Source organism: Physeter macrocephalus, chromosome 4 (genome assembly GCF_002837175.3).
Source record: "Physeter macrocephalus isolate SW-GA chromosome 4, ASM283717v5, whole genome shotgun sequence".
NCBI classification, from domain to species: domain Eukaryota; kingdom Metazoa; phylum Chordata; class Mammalia; order Artiodactyla; family Physeteridae; genus Physeter; species Physeter macrocephalus.
Window position 1 is genome coordinate 94,834,600 of NC_041217.1, and position 14,684 is coordinate 94,849,283.

Here is a 14,684-nt window from a genome sequence, read left to right on the forward strand (position 1 = left end):
CTTCACTCTGTATGACAGATTCTAGGTCCATCCACCTCACTACAAATAACTCAATTTCGTTTCTTTTTATGGCTGAGTAACATTCCATTGTATGTATGTGCCACATCTTCTTTATCCATTCATCTGTCGATGGACACTTAGGTTGCTTCCATGTCCTGGCTATTGTAAATAGTGCTTCAATGAACACTGAAGCACAGATTTTTAAGGCATGGAATCAGTTTCCTCATTAGATTGATGTGTTAGATAATTCTGGAAGCAGTGTCAACATCTAGAATTTTTGCCAAATATTTCCAGCAAGCTAGACCAAAAAAAAAAAAAAAATCTGTGGTCTCTCTACTCAGATATTCTTGACATGATGTTCTTATTCTCCCAGTATATACAGAATAACCTGGTAATCACTTTCACTTTATCAGTCACTGACTATGTCAACTCATGATAGCATAAACATTACCTGATATAATTTGGTTGCAGTCATGCACTGACCAATTCATGATTCCAGATACAGAATTAAGAAAAACTCAACAGCATATTAAGCCATTAAATGACACAGAAGTAGAGATGGCTTTGCTATCAACAAAAACGTTAAACACAGTTTGCTTTTAGCTAACGCCACCGACCAGACATTATTCTTATTCCAAATGCTATCTTAGAATTCCTAGCTTCAAACATCATATAACATGTCTTATAAGGAGTGTACAGTAAGGGAGAATCTACTTTTTCTTAAAGGAGCTCAAATCAGTACAACAATGAGTAAACAGGACTATCTTCATTAACAGTATTCACTAAAGTAAGGATCTCCCAAATTTGACTCTGTGGTTGAAAAAAAACTTTCACACTTACCTCACAGTGTAGTATATATATATTCAATATGTTAAATAGTAAATATTTTTAAGACTAGTAGATACAATAAATTCCTAGACCCTTAAAAGAAGTTAGTAAAAAAATCATACCTGAGTAAAAATATTATGCGTTTGGCTTAAAATCCACCTGGCATCAGCATCAGGTGCTACTACTAATTTCAAGGTCCCAATATAAACATCAGAACATAAGGTCCAGAAATGCTGTTCTTGTAAACTGTAGACTCCTTGCAACTGCTGCACCTAAAATATAAAGAGCACATATTAACATGAACTCAAGTATAAGTACACCCAACTTAAATTATGCAACACATCAGTAAACATGGATTCTACTCTCTAATGAAAAAAGTGGCCTGGTGGGGGGATGGCTTGAATTGATTAACAAATACCTACTGGGTACTTACTATGTGCTGGTACCATGACAGGTGTTTGGGAAATATAAATGAGCACCTATCAAAATTTGTAGGGCACAGCTGAGAGAGTGCCTAAGTGAAATTTACATTTTCAAATACAGTTGACCCGAGAACAGCACAGGGGTTAGGGACGCCAGCCCTCTTCTCAGTCGAAAATCTGAGGATGCAACCAACCACGGATCATGCAGTACTGTGGTTATTTACTATTGAAAAATATCCATGTATAAGTAGAACATGCAGTTCAAACCTGTGCTGTTCAAGGGTCAACTGTACATCGATCAGAAGACAAATAAAAATACAAATGAGCTAAGAAATTAGGAAAAAAACAACCAAGTCAACTTAACAAATAAAAAGGAAGGAAATAAAGGATGGAAATCAATGGTCCACAAATTTAGAAATGACAAAGTTCACAATATCAAAAAACTAGTTCTCTGAAAAGATTAACGAGCTAGAGAGTCAGTGTTTTGTACGTAATGGGGGCATGTTTTAGACAGGATGATTCTTCATCGTGTACAAGTGTCAGGAACTACAGGATCTTTGCATCGCCAGGACCCAAAAACTACATGCCAACATATACCCTTCCCCAACTCATGTGACAACCAGAAAAGGGAGGGATGTCTCAAAGTTTTTCCAGTTAAGTGTTCCACACCCTTAGGTTGACAACCACTGGCAAGACAAACTGATGGCGGTAAAAAAATAAATGAACAGGCATTAAACAAAGTACAAAATGAAAAAGGAAAAGAACTACAAACAACAGACTTTAAAAACCATAAAATGGAATACTATATGAATGTATCAATATGTGAGTGTACAAAATACTACAGCTGAGTAGAATCCAAACACTTCTCACCACCTCTACTGCTGTCAGGCTAGTTGAAGCCACTTTAGTTTGGATTATTATAATACCTTATTAACTGGTCTCTCTATTTCTAGCCTTGCACCTCTTCATCTATTCTCAAAACAGTAGCCCAAGTAAGAATCTGTTACTTTAGATCAGATGCTTTCACTCTGTTCAGAATCCTCCAGTAGATTCCCATCTTACTCTCAACAAAAACCAGTGCTTTCACAATGACTTACATGGACCCACGTCATGTGGCCCCTTGTTATTTACCTTATTTACCTCATCTCCTACTACTCCTCCCCTTGCTCCCTCTTCTTCAGCTACAGAAGCCTCCTCACCACTCTGAAAAGTCAGGCACACCCCTGTCTCAGGGCATTTGCTATGCTCTCTGCCTGGAGTGTCTTTCCTTCCAGATTTCTGCCTGGCCTACTTTGTTTGGGTCTTGACTCAAATGCCATTTTCTCAGGAGGCCCTTCTACTGTTATTCTATCTAAAACTACAATGCTTTTATTTTTACATTTCTCTGCTTTGTTTTACTTTTCGGCATATAATGTCGCACACTACATTACTTACGTTATTTATATTGTTTCTTGCCTGTCTCCTCTGGCAGAACTCAAGCTCAATAAAGGCAGGGATTTATTTTCGATTTTTATGTTTTGTATCCTCAGCACCTAAAACTGTAAGGACCTAAGCCTGGCCCAAGTAACTGCTCAGTAAATAGTACATGTATGTATATAAAATGAATATAAATTCAATTTTGGTGTTTGCTTTGGTAGCACGTGTACTAAAATTAGAACGATCAGAGAAGATAAACATGGCCCTTGTGCAAGAATGACATGCAAATTCAGGAAGTGTTCCATGGTCATTTCACAATGTACATGTATATCAAAACAACACATTGTACACTTTAAATATACATAATTTTCATTTATCAATTTTACCTCACTAAAGTTGGAAAAAAAATAAATAATAAAATCAGAAAAGCAACAAAAAAAACACAATTTCAAAAATCTAGACAAAAATGAATAAATTTCTGGAAATACAGAAAATGCTGTAATATAAGAAAAAACCAGAAGATATAAAAGGGCCATTAAAAACTGAAAAGGTAATAAAAGTTCTCTTTCATAAATCGCCCCCCACCCCCAGTCCCAGAGGGCAGACTTTCAAGAAACTTAACATAACCTCTTAGTTTTGCCAGAAAATAAAAAAGAGGTGCTATCTCATATAAGTAAGAAATAATCTTGATCCCCAACCAGATAAAGACAATAAATCATAAGCTAATTTCTCTTATGAATTAAATAAGCTAAGTCCAACAGTATATTAAAAAATAACGTATCATGACTAAGTTAGGTTTATCCCAAGAGGGAAAGATTAAACATCAGAAACTCTATTACTGTTATTCTTCAATTAGTGAAGCAAAGGAGAAAAATCACAGTCATTTCAATAAAAGCATTACAATTATTTAATAAAATTCAACCCCTATTTATGATTAGAAGGACACTTCCTTAACTTAATAAAAGCTATCTACCCAAAACGTACAGAAAACACTTAAGGAAAAAACGTTAGATGTATTCCCTTGAAGATCAGGAAAATCTTTACAAAGATGTCCAAATCACCGCTATTGTTCAATATCTCTGTATAGATCTGGAGGAGATGAACTAAGATCAGAACCCAGAAAGTTAAAACAAAGGCTCAATGTAAAAGATCTTTTTAACAATTACAGCAATTTAAAAGAGAAAGAGGTTACTCTGTGAAGGGGTTAACTACCAATTCCTGGAAATAGTCAAGAAGCTGAATGACAAACTGAATGTCGCAAAGGAGATTCTTCCAACAGATAGAAGTCTGGGCCAAATGAATAATAAGATCTTTTTGAATTCTGAGATTCCCTGATTCTTAAGTAATCTATTTGGGCTGTCAATTAAGAAAAAGTTGAACTTATATCTATCAAAAATATTTATTTTTATCAGAATTTGATGCATGTAGGATTACTTTCTATAAGCTCCAAGACACTTGGTGGGAAATGTGAGACAATAACCATTGTGCCCTTTAAAAAAACTGCTTTTACTAGGGAAAGAGGTCAAGGTGGACTTCCTCTTCCTCTTTCAGGACTCTGATGACACAGTGGTTTGAACCTGATATCCCTCCACACTTTTCTAAATGGAAATGGTATACTGGTAGGGAAACAACACCCTGACTGAACAGATTTCTTCTACCTCCATAGATATAGCAGTACAAGCACATTCCTGCAGTTATCCTAAAGCATAAGTTAAGGAATGATTCTTATAGAAACTGGCATTAACTTTACTCAAATTTTAAAAAGTGGGGAACGTGTAGCTACAGATGAAAATCTGTGTTGCTCTTCCTGCTCGGACAGTGTGGTTTAACAGAAAAAGCATGAGCTTTTAAAGCCAGAATGATATGGATTCGAATCCAGATTCAGCCACTACCATCTGTGACTTTAGATGAGTTACTTAAATCCTCGAACCTCAATTTTACTCAATTTTCCTAGGGAAAGGAAGATGAAACTTACCCTGTATGGTTAAAGTGAAGAAAAGAAACAATATATGTAAATCACTTAATATAGGGACCACCTTAGAGCAGGCGTTCAATAAATTGCCCCTTTCTCTTCCACAACTATGCTGACTTAAAATCATGGGCAGCACTTCACTTTCCCTATCTCAAAAAGAACTATTCTATACCTTCTCTTTTCTCCTCTTATCTTCTAATTTCTCTGCATGATTTCTCTGCCCTGTAAATCAATGAGAAAATAGAAGCACACAGAAAATCCCTTATCCTGCACCACCAAATCCACCAGTCAGCCCTCATCTCTTTCAGCACTTTCTGTCTTCCCTTGGGGGATACAGTACCCCTGGATCCTATCTACAATTAATTTCTCCATAGTGCTTTGGGTTCTCTCCTTTTTCACCTTCTCAAGAACTTCATTCCTTCAGCAGGTAGTGAAGTAACCTGCTTCACTACCATCCCATCAATTTCTTCCTGTCAGTCGACTGTTCCCATCAGTAACACACAGGCTCTAGAACTGCACTGTCAATACAGAAGTCACTAGACACATGTGACTAAATATATGAAAATGAAATGAAATTTAAAACTTAGTTGCGCTAGCTCAAATTTTTAAGCTTCAAGTGCTCAATAGCCACATGTTCCTTGTGACTTCCATACTGGACAATGTAGATTATTGAACATCTCCACTATTGGGGAAAGTTCTATGGGATGCTGTTTTAAAATATCTTATTTTAAAAACAAATTCCCTCACCATTGTTACTATATCTGCAGCCAAGCTATCAGCTCATTTCTTTGTTCCCTTTAACAACACTTCTTAAAAAAAGTTGACTGTAACCACTATCTCTACCTCCCCAATTCATTTTCTCCTTAATCTACTATTATCATGCTTTCTCCAAACTCTACTGAAAATGCTTTCATCAAGGCCATTAATGCTGTTCATGATCCCAATCAATGGTCACTTCTCTGTTCCTACTGTAATTGCCTCACAGAAATATTTGGCACCGTTGATTACTTCCTCCTTCAACTTCTTCTGGGTTTTCCAGCTTCCATTCCTGGATTTCCTTACCTGTGCTCTAAATCTGGAGTTGAAGCTTGACCTAAAGATTAGAGCTTAATCCTCCCAAGGTAATCTCACATAATCCTAATGTTTTAAATGCTAGTCATATACTGATGACTCAAAACTCCTCCTAGGGCTTCCCTGGTGGCGCAGTGGTTGAGAGTCTGTCCGCCTGACGATGCAGGGGACACGGGTTCGTGCCCTGGTCTGGGAAGATCCCACATGCCGCAGAGCGGCTGGGCCCGTGAGCCATGGCCTCTGAGCCTGTGCGTCCGGAGCTTGTGCTCCGCAACGGGAGAGGCCACAACAGTGAGAGGCCCGTGTATTGCAAGAAAAAAAACCCAAACTCCTCCTAGTTCTAATCAGTCCCTCAAATTCCAGATTTGCATATCCAACCACTTAAGTGACATTTCCCCGAGATGTACAGCAGGCATTTCATTTTTAACATATCCAGAATAGAATTCTTGATTTGGGAGGATTTTCCACCCTCACACCTGCATCAACCTCAACAAATGGTATGGTATTAGTATCTACCTATTTGCGATTCAACACTTTTTCTCCCCTCTGCTAATATAATCCATCTCCAAAAACTTATCCAAAATATCTACTTAGCTCCATTTTCACTTCTACCACTGTAGTCCAGGCCATGATTTTTCACATTAGAAGATAACAGGCTCTTAACTGGTTTTCTTTGCTTTCATTCTCCCTAGAGTTTATTCTCTAATAGCAAGCAGAATAAGCTTTTAAAAACTTAAATTTTGTGACACTCTACCTGCCTAAAAGCTTTCTAATGCTTCCCAGTGAACAGAATTAAATCTAAACCTCTTAGTAAGACCAAAACCTCTATATGATCTGTCCTCTGCCATTCTCCCCAGCCTCTCCAGCCACTCTCCCCTTTATTATGTTGCAGCCACAATGGCTATTTTTTTTTTTTCCTGTTTTTCAAACACACTAAACTAGTTCCAGTCGTAGAGCTTTTCGCATTAGCATTTTCCTTTGCTTGGAACACTCTTCTCCAAGATTTTCATGTCTGGCTCCTTCTTGTCAACAAGATTTCAATATCCTTGAATATGACTTCCTGGATAAATCTGACATAGCCATCCATGTCTCACATGACTTTGTTTTATTTCTATTATAGTAATCATCACTAATATCTTCTTATTTATTTATTGTTCAGTGCCTGTGTTTCCCCACCAGACCATAAATTCTTTGACAGACCCTGACTACCTTATTTACCATTACACCCCTAGTACCTTAGAAGAATATATGGCATAAAAGGGGAGCTCACAAAATCTATGCTGAAGAAATGCTTATATCATCTACTATTCATATTTATATTTTAAAAGAGCTGCTTGATTTCTAGATGAGGAAAACTTCTACCACATTTTCTTTAGTGAAGCTCAATATTTTCCAATGATTTTATTCTGGTTTGTATAAATGGCATTCATGGTCAGCATTCAGTCTTGGCAGAAATACTAAATTATACACACATGCTACCCGTATTTATAAAAGTTATAACCCCTAACAGCTTGGAAACAACCAAAACCCAATGGTTTGGAAGCTTTGAAACTTACCCTCTGATAGCACTGAGGGAGAGTATTTTCCAAAAGGGGAGGAGTTCTCTGCATTAATATTCCAACAGACTCTCTTAAAAGAGGAATAACACTATAGAAAAGGAAGACATCAAACTTATTAAAGCCACATTCTGACAATTCCATCCTGCAAGAAAGTAATAATATACCTCCCAATAGAATATAAAAAAGATCTGTCAGAATAATATGAGGAAAAAGAATCCAGCCATTGCTCCAAATTTTTCATGGGACAAATAAGTTATTCTTTAAAGTAAAAGAGCTAAATGAAATATATCAGTGTATGAAACAATAAACATATTACTGAATAGTACTGGAGCATCTAAAATTTAAACACAGCAATCGTTCAACTGTCATTTAAAATATGACTTCAAATGGCTAGAATCTTCAAGGATAATCTATAAAGCATATAATGGCCAACTGGTCCTTTACGTTTATCAAATATTTTCATTCATTTATCTGAACGGTACTGTTAAGGAAAATACAAAAAAATTAATACAGTATATTAAGTTCATTCGTCCAGTGTTTTTCCAACCCGATTATATATCAGTCTTCTTTGATTATTAAAAAAAAAATAGGGCTTCCCTGGTGGCGCAGTGGTTGGGAGTCCGCCTGCCGATGCAGGGGACACGGGTTCGTGCCCCGGTCCGGGAGGATCCCACATGCCGCGGAGCGGCTGGGCCCGTGAGCCATGGCTGCTGAGTCTGCGCGTCCGGAGCCTGTGCTCCGCAACGGGAGAGGCCACAAGAGTGAGAGGCCCGCGTACCGCAAAAAAACAAAAAACAAAAAAAAAGAAAAACAACAACAACAACAAAAAAAAAATAGAAGCCTGGATATAACCACAGATCTAGTGAATCAGCACCTCTAGTGATAGGGCCCCAAAGTCTGTATGAATTGATGTAATTAGTCCTCAACCAGTATTTGGAAATTATGGCTTTAGGCTACTTGGATGGTTAAATGCACACAAAGCAATTAATAGTGTAATGGTGAGGGTGACTCTAATGCAGTAGTTTTCTAAACCAGCTACATGTCAAATTCACCTTAGAGTCTTGTTTGTTGTCATTTCTAACATATTGAATAAGAATCTCTGAGGGAGAGTTGAGGCATCTATGTTTTTAAAAAGCTCTCCAGGGGGAGTCCAATGAGTCGGGGGTGAGGCACTGCTCTATTGCTTGAAGCAGACTGAGAGGGAGGGTCAAGAATAGCTTCATTACACTTAATAGCTTAAGCCAGTTCTTTCTTTTAAACTTGTAGAATCTCAATATTTCTAGATTAAAACCCCTCCTGATTATAGCTATAGGAGATAGAGACAAAAACAAAACAAAACAAAATATATAACTTTTAAGGAAGGTAGAAGGTGAAGTGTACCTTAACAGATTAGTAGTATTTCTGACAGATAGAAAAGAAAGAGAAGATATTAATGAAGATACAAAGGAACAGGGACAATGCTTGTCTTGTTCACTGTTATATTCCCAAGGAGGCCTAGTAAAGTGCTGGTCACAAAGTGGGCCCACAATAAATATGTGTTGGTTAAATGAATGATAAATGCATAGATATTCGATGTTTTAGAATCTAGATTAAAGAAAGGAAAGGCCCCAGGGAAGAAATTAGGAGACTGTTCCATACTTTGTGTACAGTGATAAGTACTTGGATAGGGAGGGTAAAAACAGGAACAGAAACAAATAGGAAAATTAAACAGATACTGAGAGAGATTGAGAAACTGGTGTCCAGGGAAGCAACACCAAGGGCAAGCTTAGAAAACTAAAAGTGTGGAGAGAATAGCAGTAATGAATATAAAAGCTCAACGTAGACAGGAGTTTAAGTCACATTCAAATGAAAATATTCTTCAGTCAGATAGTGATTTACGAGCCAAGAATAATTAGATGCCACCTTTAATTGCTTCTTCTCCCTTAAAACCCTCATGCTCTAAATCGCCAAGTTGTCATGACTTAACATTCTAAACATTTCTAAACTCCATCATTCTATTATATATGTCTACAATAATCTCCATATCACTTCACTTGGATTATTATAATAGCCTCCTAAATGGTCCCTTTACCTCTAGTCTTATTTCCTTAAGTCTGCTGTGACAGGCAGCTTTAAAGATGGATCCCAATGACCCCTGCCTCCCTAGCATTCATGCTCTTGTGTAATCCCTTCCCCTTGAGTGTGGGGTGGATCTAGTGACTTGTTCCTAATGAGTAAAGTATGGCAAAAGTGACAAGATGTCAATTCTAAATTAAAGTACTCTGGCTTCCATCTTGTTCACCCTTCTCTCTTGCTCTCTCACTTGCTTGCTCAAAGCTGCCACGCTATGAGCTGTCCTATGGAGAGGCCCAGGGCAAGGAACTGAGAGATGCCTCTGGAGAGGAACTGAGACCCTCAGTCCAACAGCCCAAAAGAAACTCAATACCGTCAACAACCACTTCAGTGAGCTTGGAAGTGGATTCTCCTCCAGACGAGCACGGGAATGACTGCAGTCCTGGCTGACACCTTGACTGTCACCTTGTTAGAGACCCTGAGCCAGAGCCCAGTTAGCCACGCTCAGGTTCCTGAACCAAGGCAAAGATAATAATGTGTGTTACTTCAGCTACAAGGCTTTTGTGTTAAGTTCTTATGCATTCATAGATAACTAATATAACCATTCTTTACAAAGCCATTAGACTAATCTACCTAAAATCAGTATCTGACTCTATCCCTTCCCCATTTAAAAAAAATCAATTAAAAGCTCCCTACTGCCTAGGGGATTAAGTGTAAGCTCTTTCACATGGTATATTTTTTGATCTGCCCTACTCTAGCTTCACCTCCTATCATTTTTGCTTCACATTTGAAGCTCTCTAAAACGTAAGTATGTTTGTACTTCACTTTCTGCTGTTTTTCCTTTCATGCTTTGGCTCATGCTGTAACCTCTCTAGAATGTCCCTAAACTGCCCTGTAATCTGGCTTCTATTCCTTCTTCTTTTTTTTTTTTTTTTTTTGTGGTACGTGGGCCTCTCACTGTTGTGGCCTCTCCTGTTGCGGAGCACAGGTTCCGGAAGCAAAGGCTCAGTGGACATGGTGCACGGGCCTAGTCGCTCCGCAGCATGTGGGATCCTCCTGGACCGGGGCACGAACCCATGTCCCCTGCATGGGCAGGCGGACTCGCAACCACTGCGCCACCAGGGAAGCCCTCTATTCCTTCTTTAAAATCTCAAGTGTCACCCCTTTTAGGGTATATTCCCTGATCCCAAACTGTCCTCCAAACTGTATAAATGTCCTCTCTGTGCTCCTGTAAAAAATCTGTGATACCTATAGTAACATTGGAGGAAAAAATGGGTGGAAAGCAACTGGAATCAGGGTTAAGGATTTTGACAGTGAAAGAACATCAGTTATTCCTTCATCTAACCTGAAGAGTAGTGTCTGTTTCTATCTACTGTGCTGTTATTAAATAGGTGAGGACTCCCTGGATTTACCAAAAAGGCAAAGAAAAACAACACAGTAGAATAATAAGGCATAATTCAACCATTACATTTTTTCTTTCCTCTCTCCATCCTCATTTCTCAGGAAAAAGAAAGGATCAGTCACTAAATGTTTCTATATATCTAATTTACACAATTTTTATGTTTTCCTACTTTCCTTATTGTACTTCTCAGAATATGAGGCACAAAAATGGTTCCCCTAGAATAACTGTTTGAGAAATAAGTTTTTTTTTAATTTTTTATACAGCAGGTTCTTATTAGTTATCTATTTTATACATATTAGTGTATATATGTCAATCCCAATATCCCAAATCATCACACCACCCCGCCCAGAGAATAAGAAAAGTTTTTCCATGTGCCCACTAAATTTAGCTATTTTGATCATCTCTTCTCCAAACTTTATCTCAAGAAACTCCTAACAATCTCGAGATATCTGAGGTGGAAAAATCACTCAAATGTAAATCATGAGACTTGGGTTCTAATTCTGCCATTAAATAGCTTCAGGCAAATAGTATAACATTCCAGAGCATCAGTTTTCTCATCTATAAAATGAGGAAGTAGATTAAATATCTAAGCAATTTCTTCCATCTTTATTTTCATTCAATAAGAAAAAAAAAGGTCAATCTACAAGGAATACTAAGAGAATATATTTGGAAATGAAAGAAAATATAAGTTGCCTTTATATTCTAAATAGCAACAACAACAATGCACAACAGCATCATCAAATGAGATACACTTTGCAAATGAATTTAATCTATTACTAATTAGGTAATCCTGCAAATGGATTTTATTACACAATCAATACAAATAAGCAATAATTAAGCACTACATGCTTTGCTTGGCATCAGATTTTCTCAAATCAGATGGAATCTTACTCTAGAGTTGTGGAAATGGAGACCTAGTGCACCAAAGTAACTTGCCCAAGGACATAGCTAGTGAATGGGAGAGTTAGAGTAATAAGAACAGGTGTTTTGACTCCAAACTCAATTTTGAAAAGTTCAAGTCAATATTTACTATATGCCTACCACGTGCCAGACATGTGCTAGGCACCAGAAATAAAAAGATAAATAATACACAATGCCTTACCTCAAAGGAATTCACAACTATTGAAAAAGCCTGTAGAGATCAATGGAAATCAGGCAACAAAAACTTATTTAGGACCCACCATTTGGAGGAAGGCACATATGAATTCAAAACAACTGTAGATTAAAAGCCTGTATCCAATTTCATTTCCCATGAACTTCTGGTGAACGGTTTTTTTATTAGTATGTTGACAACTTACTTTTAAATATACCTTTAAAAATAAGTGTAACTTTCAAAATAAAGTGGGGGAAAAAGGAATAGAAGAGAACATGGACTCTGCTGTAACAGAAGGCATACAATATGAGCAATGATATTACTTAAGCAGTAGTTGTAAAATATAACCTTGCAAACAACTTTTAAAATATTTATTGTCTTAGAATACCTAAGGCTAGTCTAGCTTTCCCTGAAAAGAGCTAAAACACAATTAATACAAAAGAGTTGAGTCCAATCTAAAATAATCCTTAAGGAGATCAGCTTTAAAACATTAAAGACATTCCCTTAATACAGTCTCTTAATAAGTCACCCAAAATAACCATCTACAAATTTATCCAAACCTTTGTTCAAATTTTTATGTGTTAACCCACGTGTGTTGCCTCTCAAAGACTGCTACTCCCTTGTAAGAACAACAACAGTAACAACAACTACTATGGCCCTTTTTCTCCTAAAGTTTACTTTCACCTGTGGCCCTTAGTTTGAGAATTCTAGAACTGGTGAAGCTCCATGATCACAGATTACACACTATTAGAATTAACAGAGGGGACTTCCCTGGTGGCACAGTGGTTAAGAATCCGCCTGCCAACGCAGGGGACACAGGTTCGAGCCCTGATCCGGGAAGATCCCACATGCCGTGGAGCAACTAAGCCCATGTGCCACAACTACTGAGCCTGCGCTCTAGAGCCCACGAGGCACAACTACTGAGCCCGCGTGCCACAACTACTGAAGCCCGTGCGCCTAGAGCCCATGCTCCCCAACAAGAGAAGCCACCGCAACGAGAAGCCCACACACCACAACGAAGAGTAGCCCCCGCTCGCCGCAACTAGAGAAAGCCCACGAGCAGCAAAGAAGACCCAACGCAGCCATAAATAAATAAGTAAATAAATAAATTTATAAAAAAAGAAACAGAATTTAGAGATCACTCAACACAATTCAAGAACCATAATGCAGATAAATATTTTAATAATAAAATTAATGTTAGAAGCATCTATTTGAAAATAACTAAATAAAAGATACAAGTGATATGTATAAGGAAATAATATATAGAGAGTGTACCAACAGGTTCTTACTGATTTTGTTATACTATAAAATTTGGAATGGTTGCCTACTTAGGTAGAATTTTAATAAAATGTTTACATTCAACAGCAGCAAGCATTTCACCAAAGCACATGGAAGCATCACACTAATTTTCTCCAATAATAATTTTAAAATATTGTTAAGAATTTCAGATGTAGGAGCTATATAACTAGGTTATGAAACTGGGGTGGGGAGAAAAAGGTGCTTGCTAAATCACATGGTGATAAGCAATTTAGAACCAAAGCCAATTTCCATAACAATCTCAGAGGTCACAAAAATGTAAAAGAAACCTGTAGAAACTCTATTTTTGCTTTTTTAAAGTTGTGTTTAGCTCAGGAGTTTGCGCCCATATTTTTCTGATTAACTATTGTAAAAGGGAATCATAAAATAGATTTTAGCATGGATCTATCTAGCCATAATGAAAGGATATGGGGAAAAAGACAAACTCAGCAAATTCCTGACTGAGCTAAGACTTAGAGCTGCATCCAAACCCAAAAAGTAAGCATTTGGAAACAATTAGAGGTTCACTTCTGGTTGACTAACTCAATTCTAGCTTTAACAGTGAAATAGCATTTTCCTAGCATATATAAAAAGAATGAGTCATTAGGTACATGAGTTTACCAGTAAAACATGGTAATAGTTTTATTCCTCAAAAGCTGAAGATAAATCAAATTTACAATCATACAATCAGAAACTTAAAATTAATACGAAAGCTTAAATGCTAGCAGATTAAATAAGCAACAGTTATTACTCTTTATTGCCAGTAACTTTGTAAATGAAAAAATACTCAAATCTTACTTCAAAAGCAGCATATTTAGTGAGTCTCACCATTTCAACAGTACATAAAATTATCTAGCAATAATTATAAACAAACCAAACCAAAGAAAAGGGTATACATTATGAAAACTTTTGAAGAACAGACTGGTGATAATCATAATCATTAACAATAAAAAATTTCAGAGAGTTGAAACTATTACTTAGATCTGAGAATAAACATCTATTAAAAATAATTAAAACATAATTACTGATTCAACTTTTTTGAATTGGCTAATGGGCTTTAGTCCTCCTGCATATTACCAGTGGTTCTTATCTACAAGCATATAGATAGCTGTACTTTATAAAAGAACCCATAAATTTGAAGGTCTAGTATATATCATATACTCGAAAATGTTCAGTGGACCAAAAAAACAAAGAAAATTGGCCCCCAAAAGCAATGTATTCTGCATTCAGACATGGTGGTCCTACGACAAGCTGTAAATACGCAGTCATATTTACACAAATACAATGATTCCGTAGTAAAAAACAATTACCCATTAACCCAGAATTTCATGAGCCTAATCTAGAACAGATAACCCAGAACCACAGGAATTGTGGTTTGCCTTATAATTATTCTGAGTTTCTGAAACCTATGGATTAAATCAACGCATATTTACAGAGTACCTACTTTACTCAATAATGGAGACAGTGGGCTTCCCTGGTGGCGCAGTGGTTGAGAGTCCGCCTACCGATGCAGGGGACACGGATTCGTGCCCCGGTCCGGGAGGATCCCACATGCCGCGGAGCGGCTGGGCCC

The 14,684-nt window shown here is 37.3% G+C and overlaps 1 protein-coding gene and 1 non-coding gene across 4 annotated transcripts in view; one reads left to right on the top strand and one right to left on the bottom strand.

Annotated features, from left to right (window-relative positions):
* SLC30A7 (solute carrier family 30 member 7) overlaps nucleotides 1-14,684 on the bottom strand; it is a 76,141-nt gene that overhangs the window by 8,892 nt on the left and 52,565 nt on the right. For 2 of the 3 annotated variants that reach the window (XM_007115160.4, XM_007115159.4), the window contains exons 9-10: nucleotides 7,266-7,356; nucleotides 951-1,100 (exon numbers count right to left, since the gene is read on the bottom strand). In XM_007115160.4, coding sequence (XP_007115222.2) covers nucleotides 951-1,100; nucleotides 7,266-7,356 — 241 coding nt within the window. The remainder of the gene's footprint in view (nucleotides 1-950; nucleotides 1,101-7,265; nucleotides 7,357-14,684) is intronic. The other variant, XR_448270.4, reaches the window with a different exon arrangement.
* Nucleotides 2,872-2,977, top strand: LOC112063914 (U6 spliceosomal RNA). The gene has a single exon (XR_002891259.1). It is a non-coding gene; the product is annotated as a U6 spliceosomal RNA (small nuclear RNA).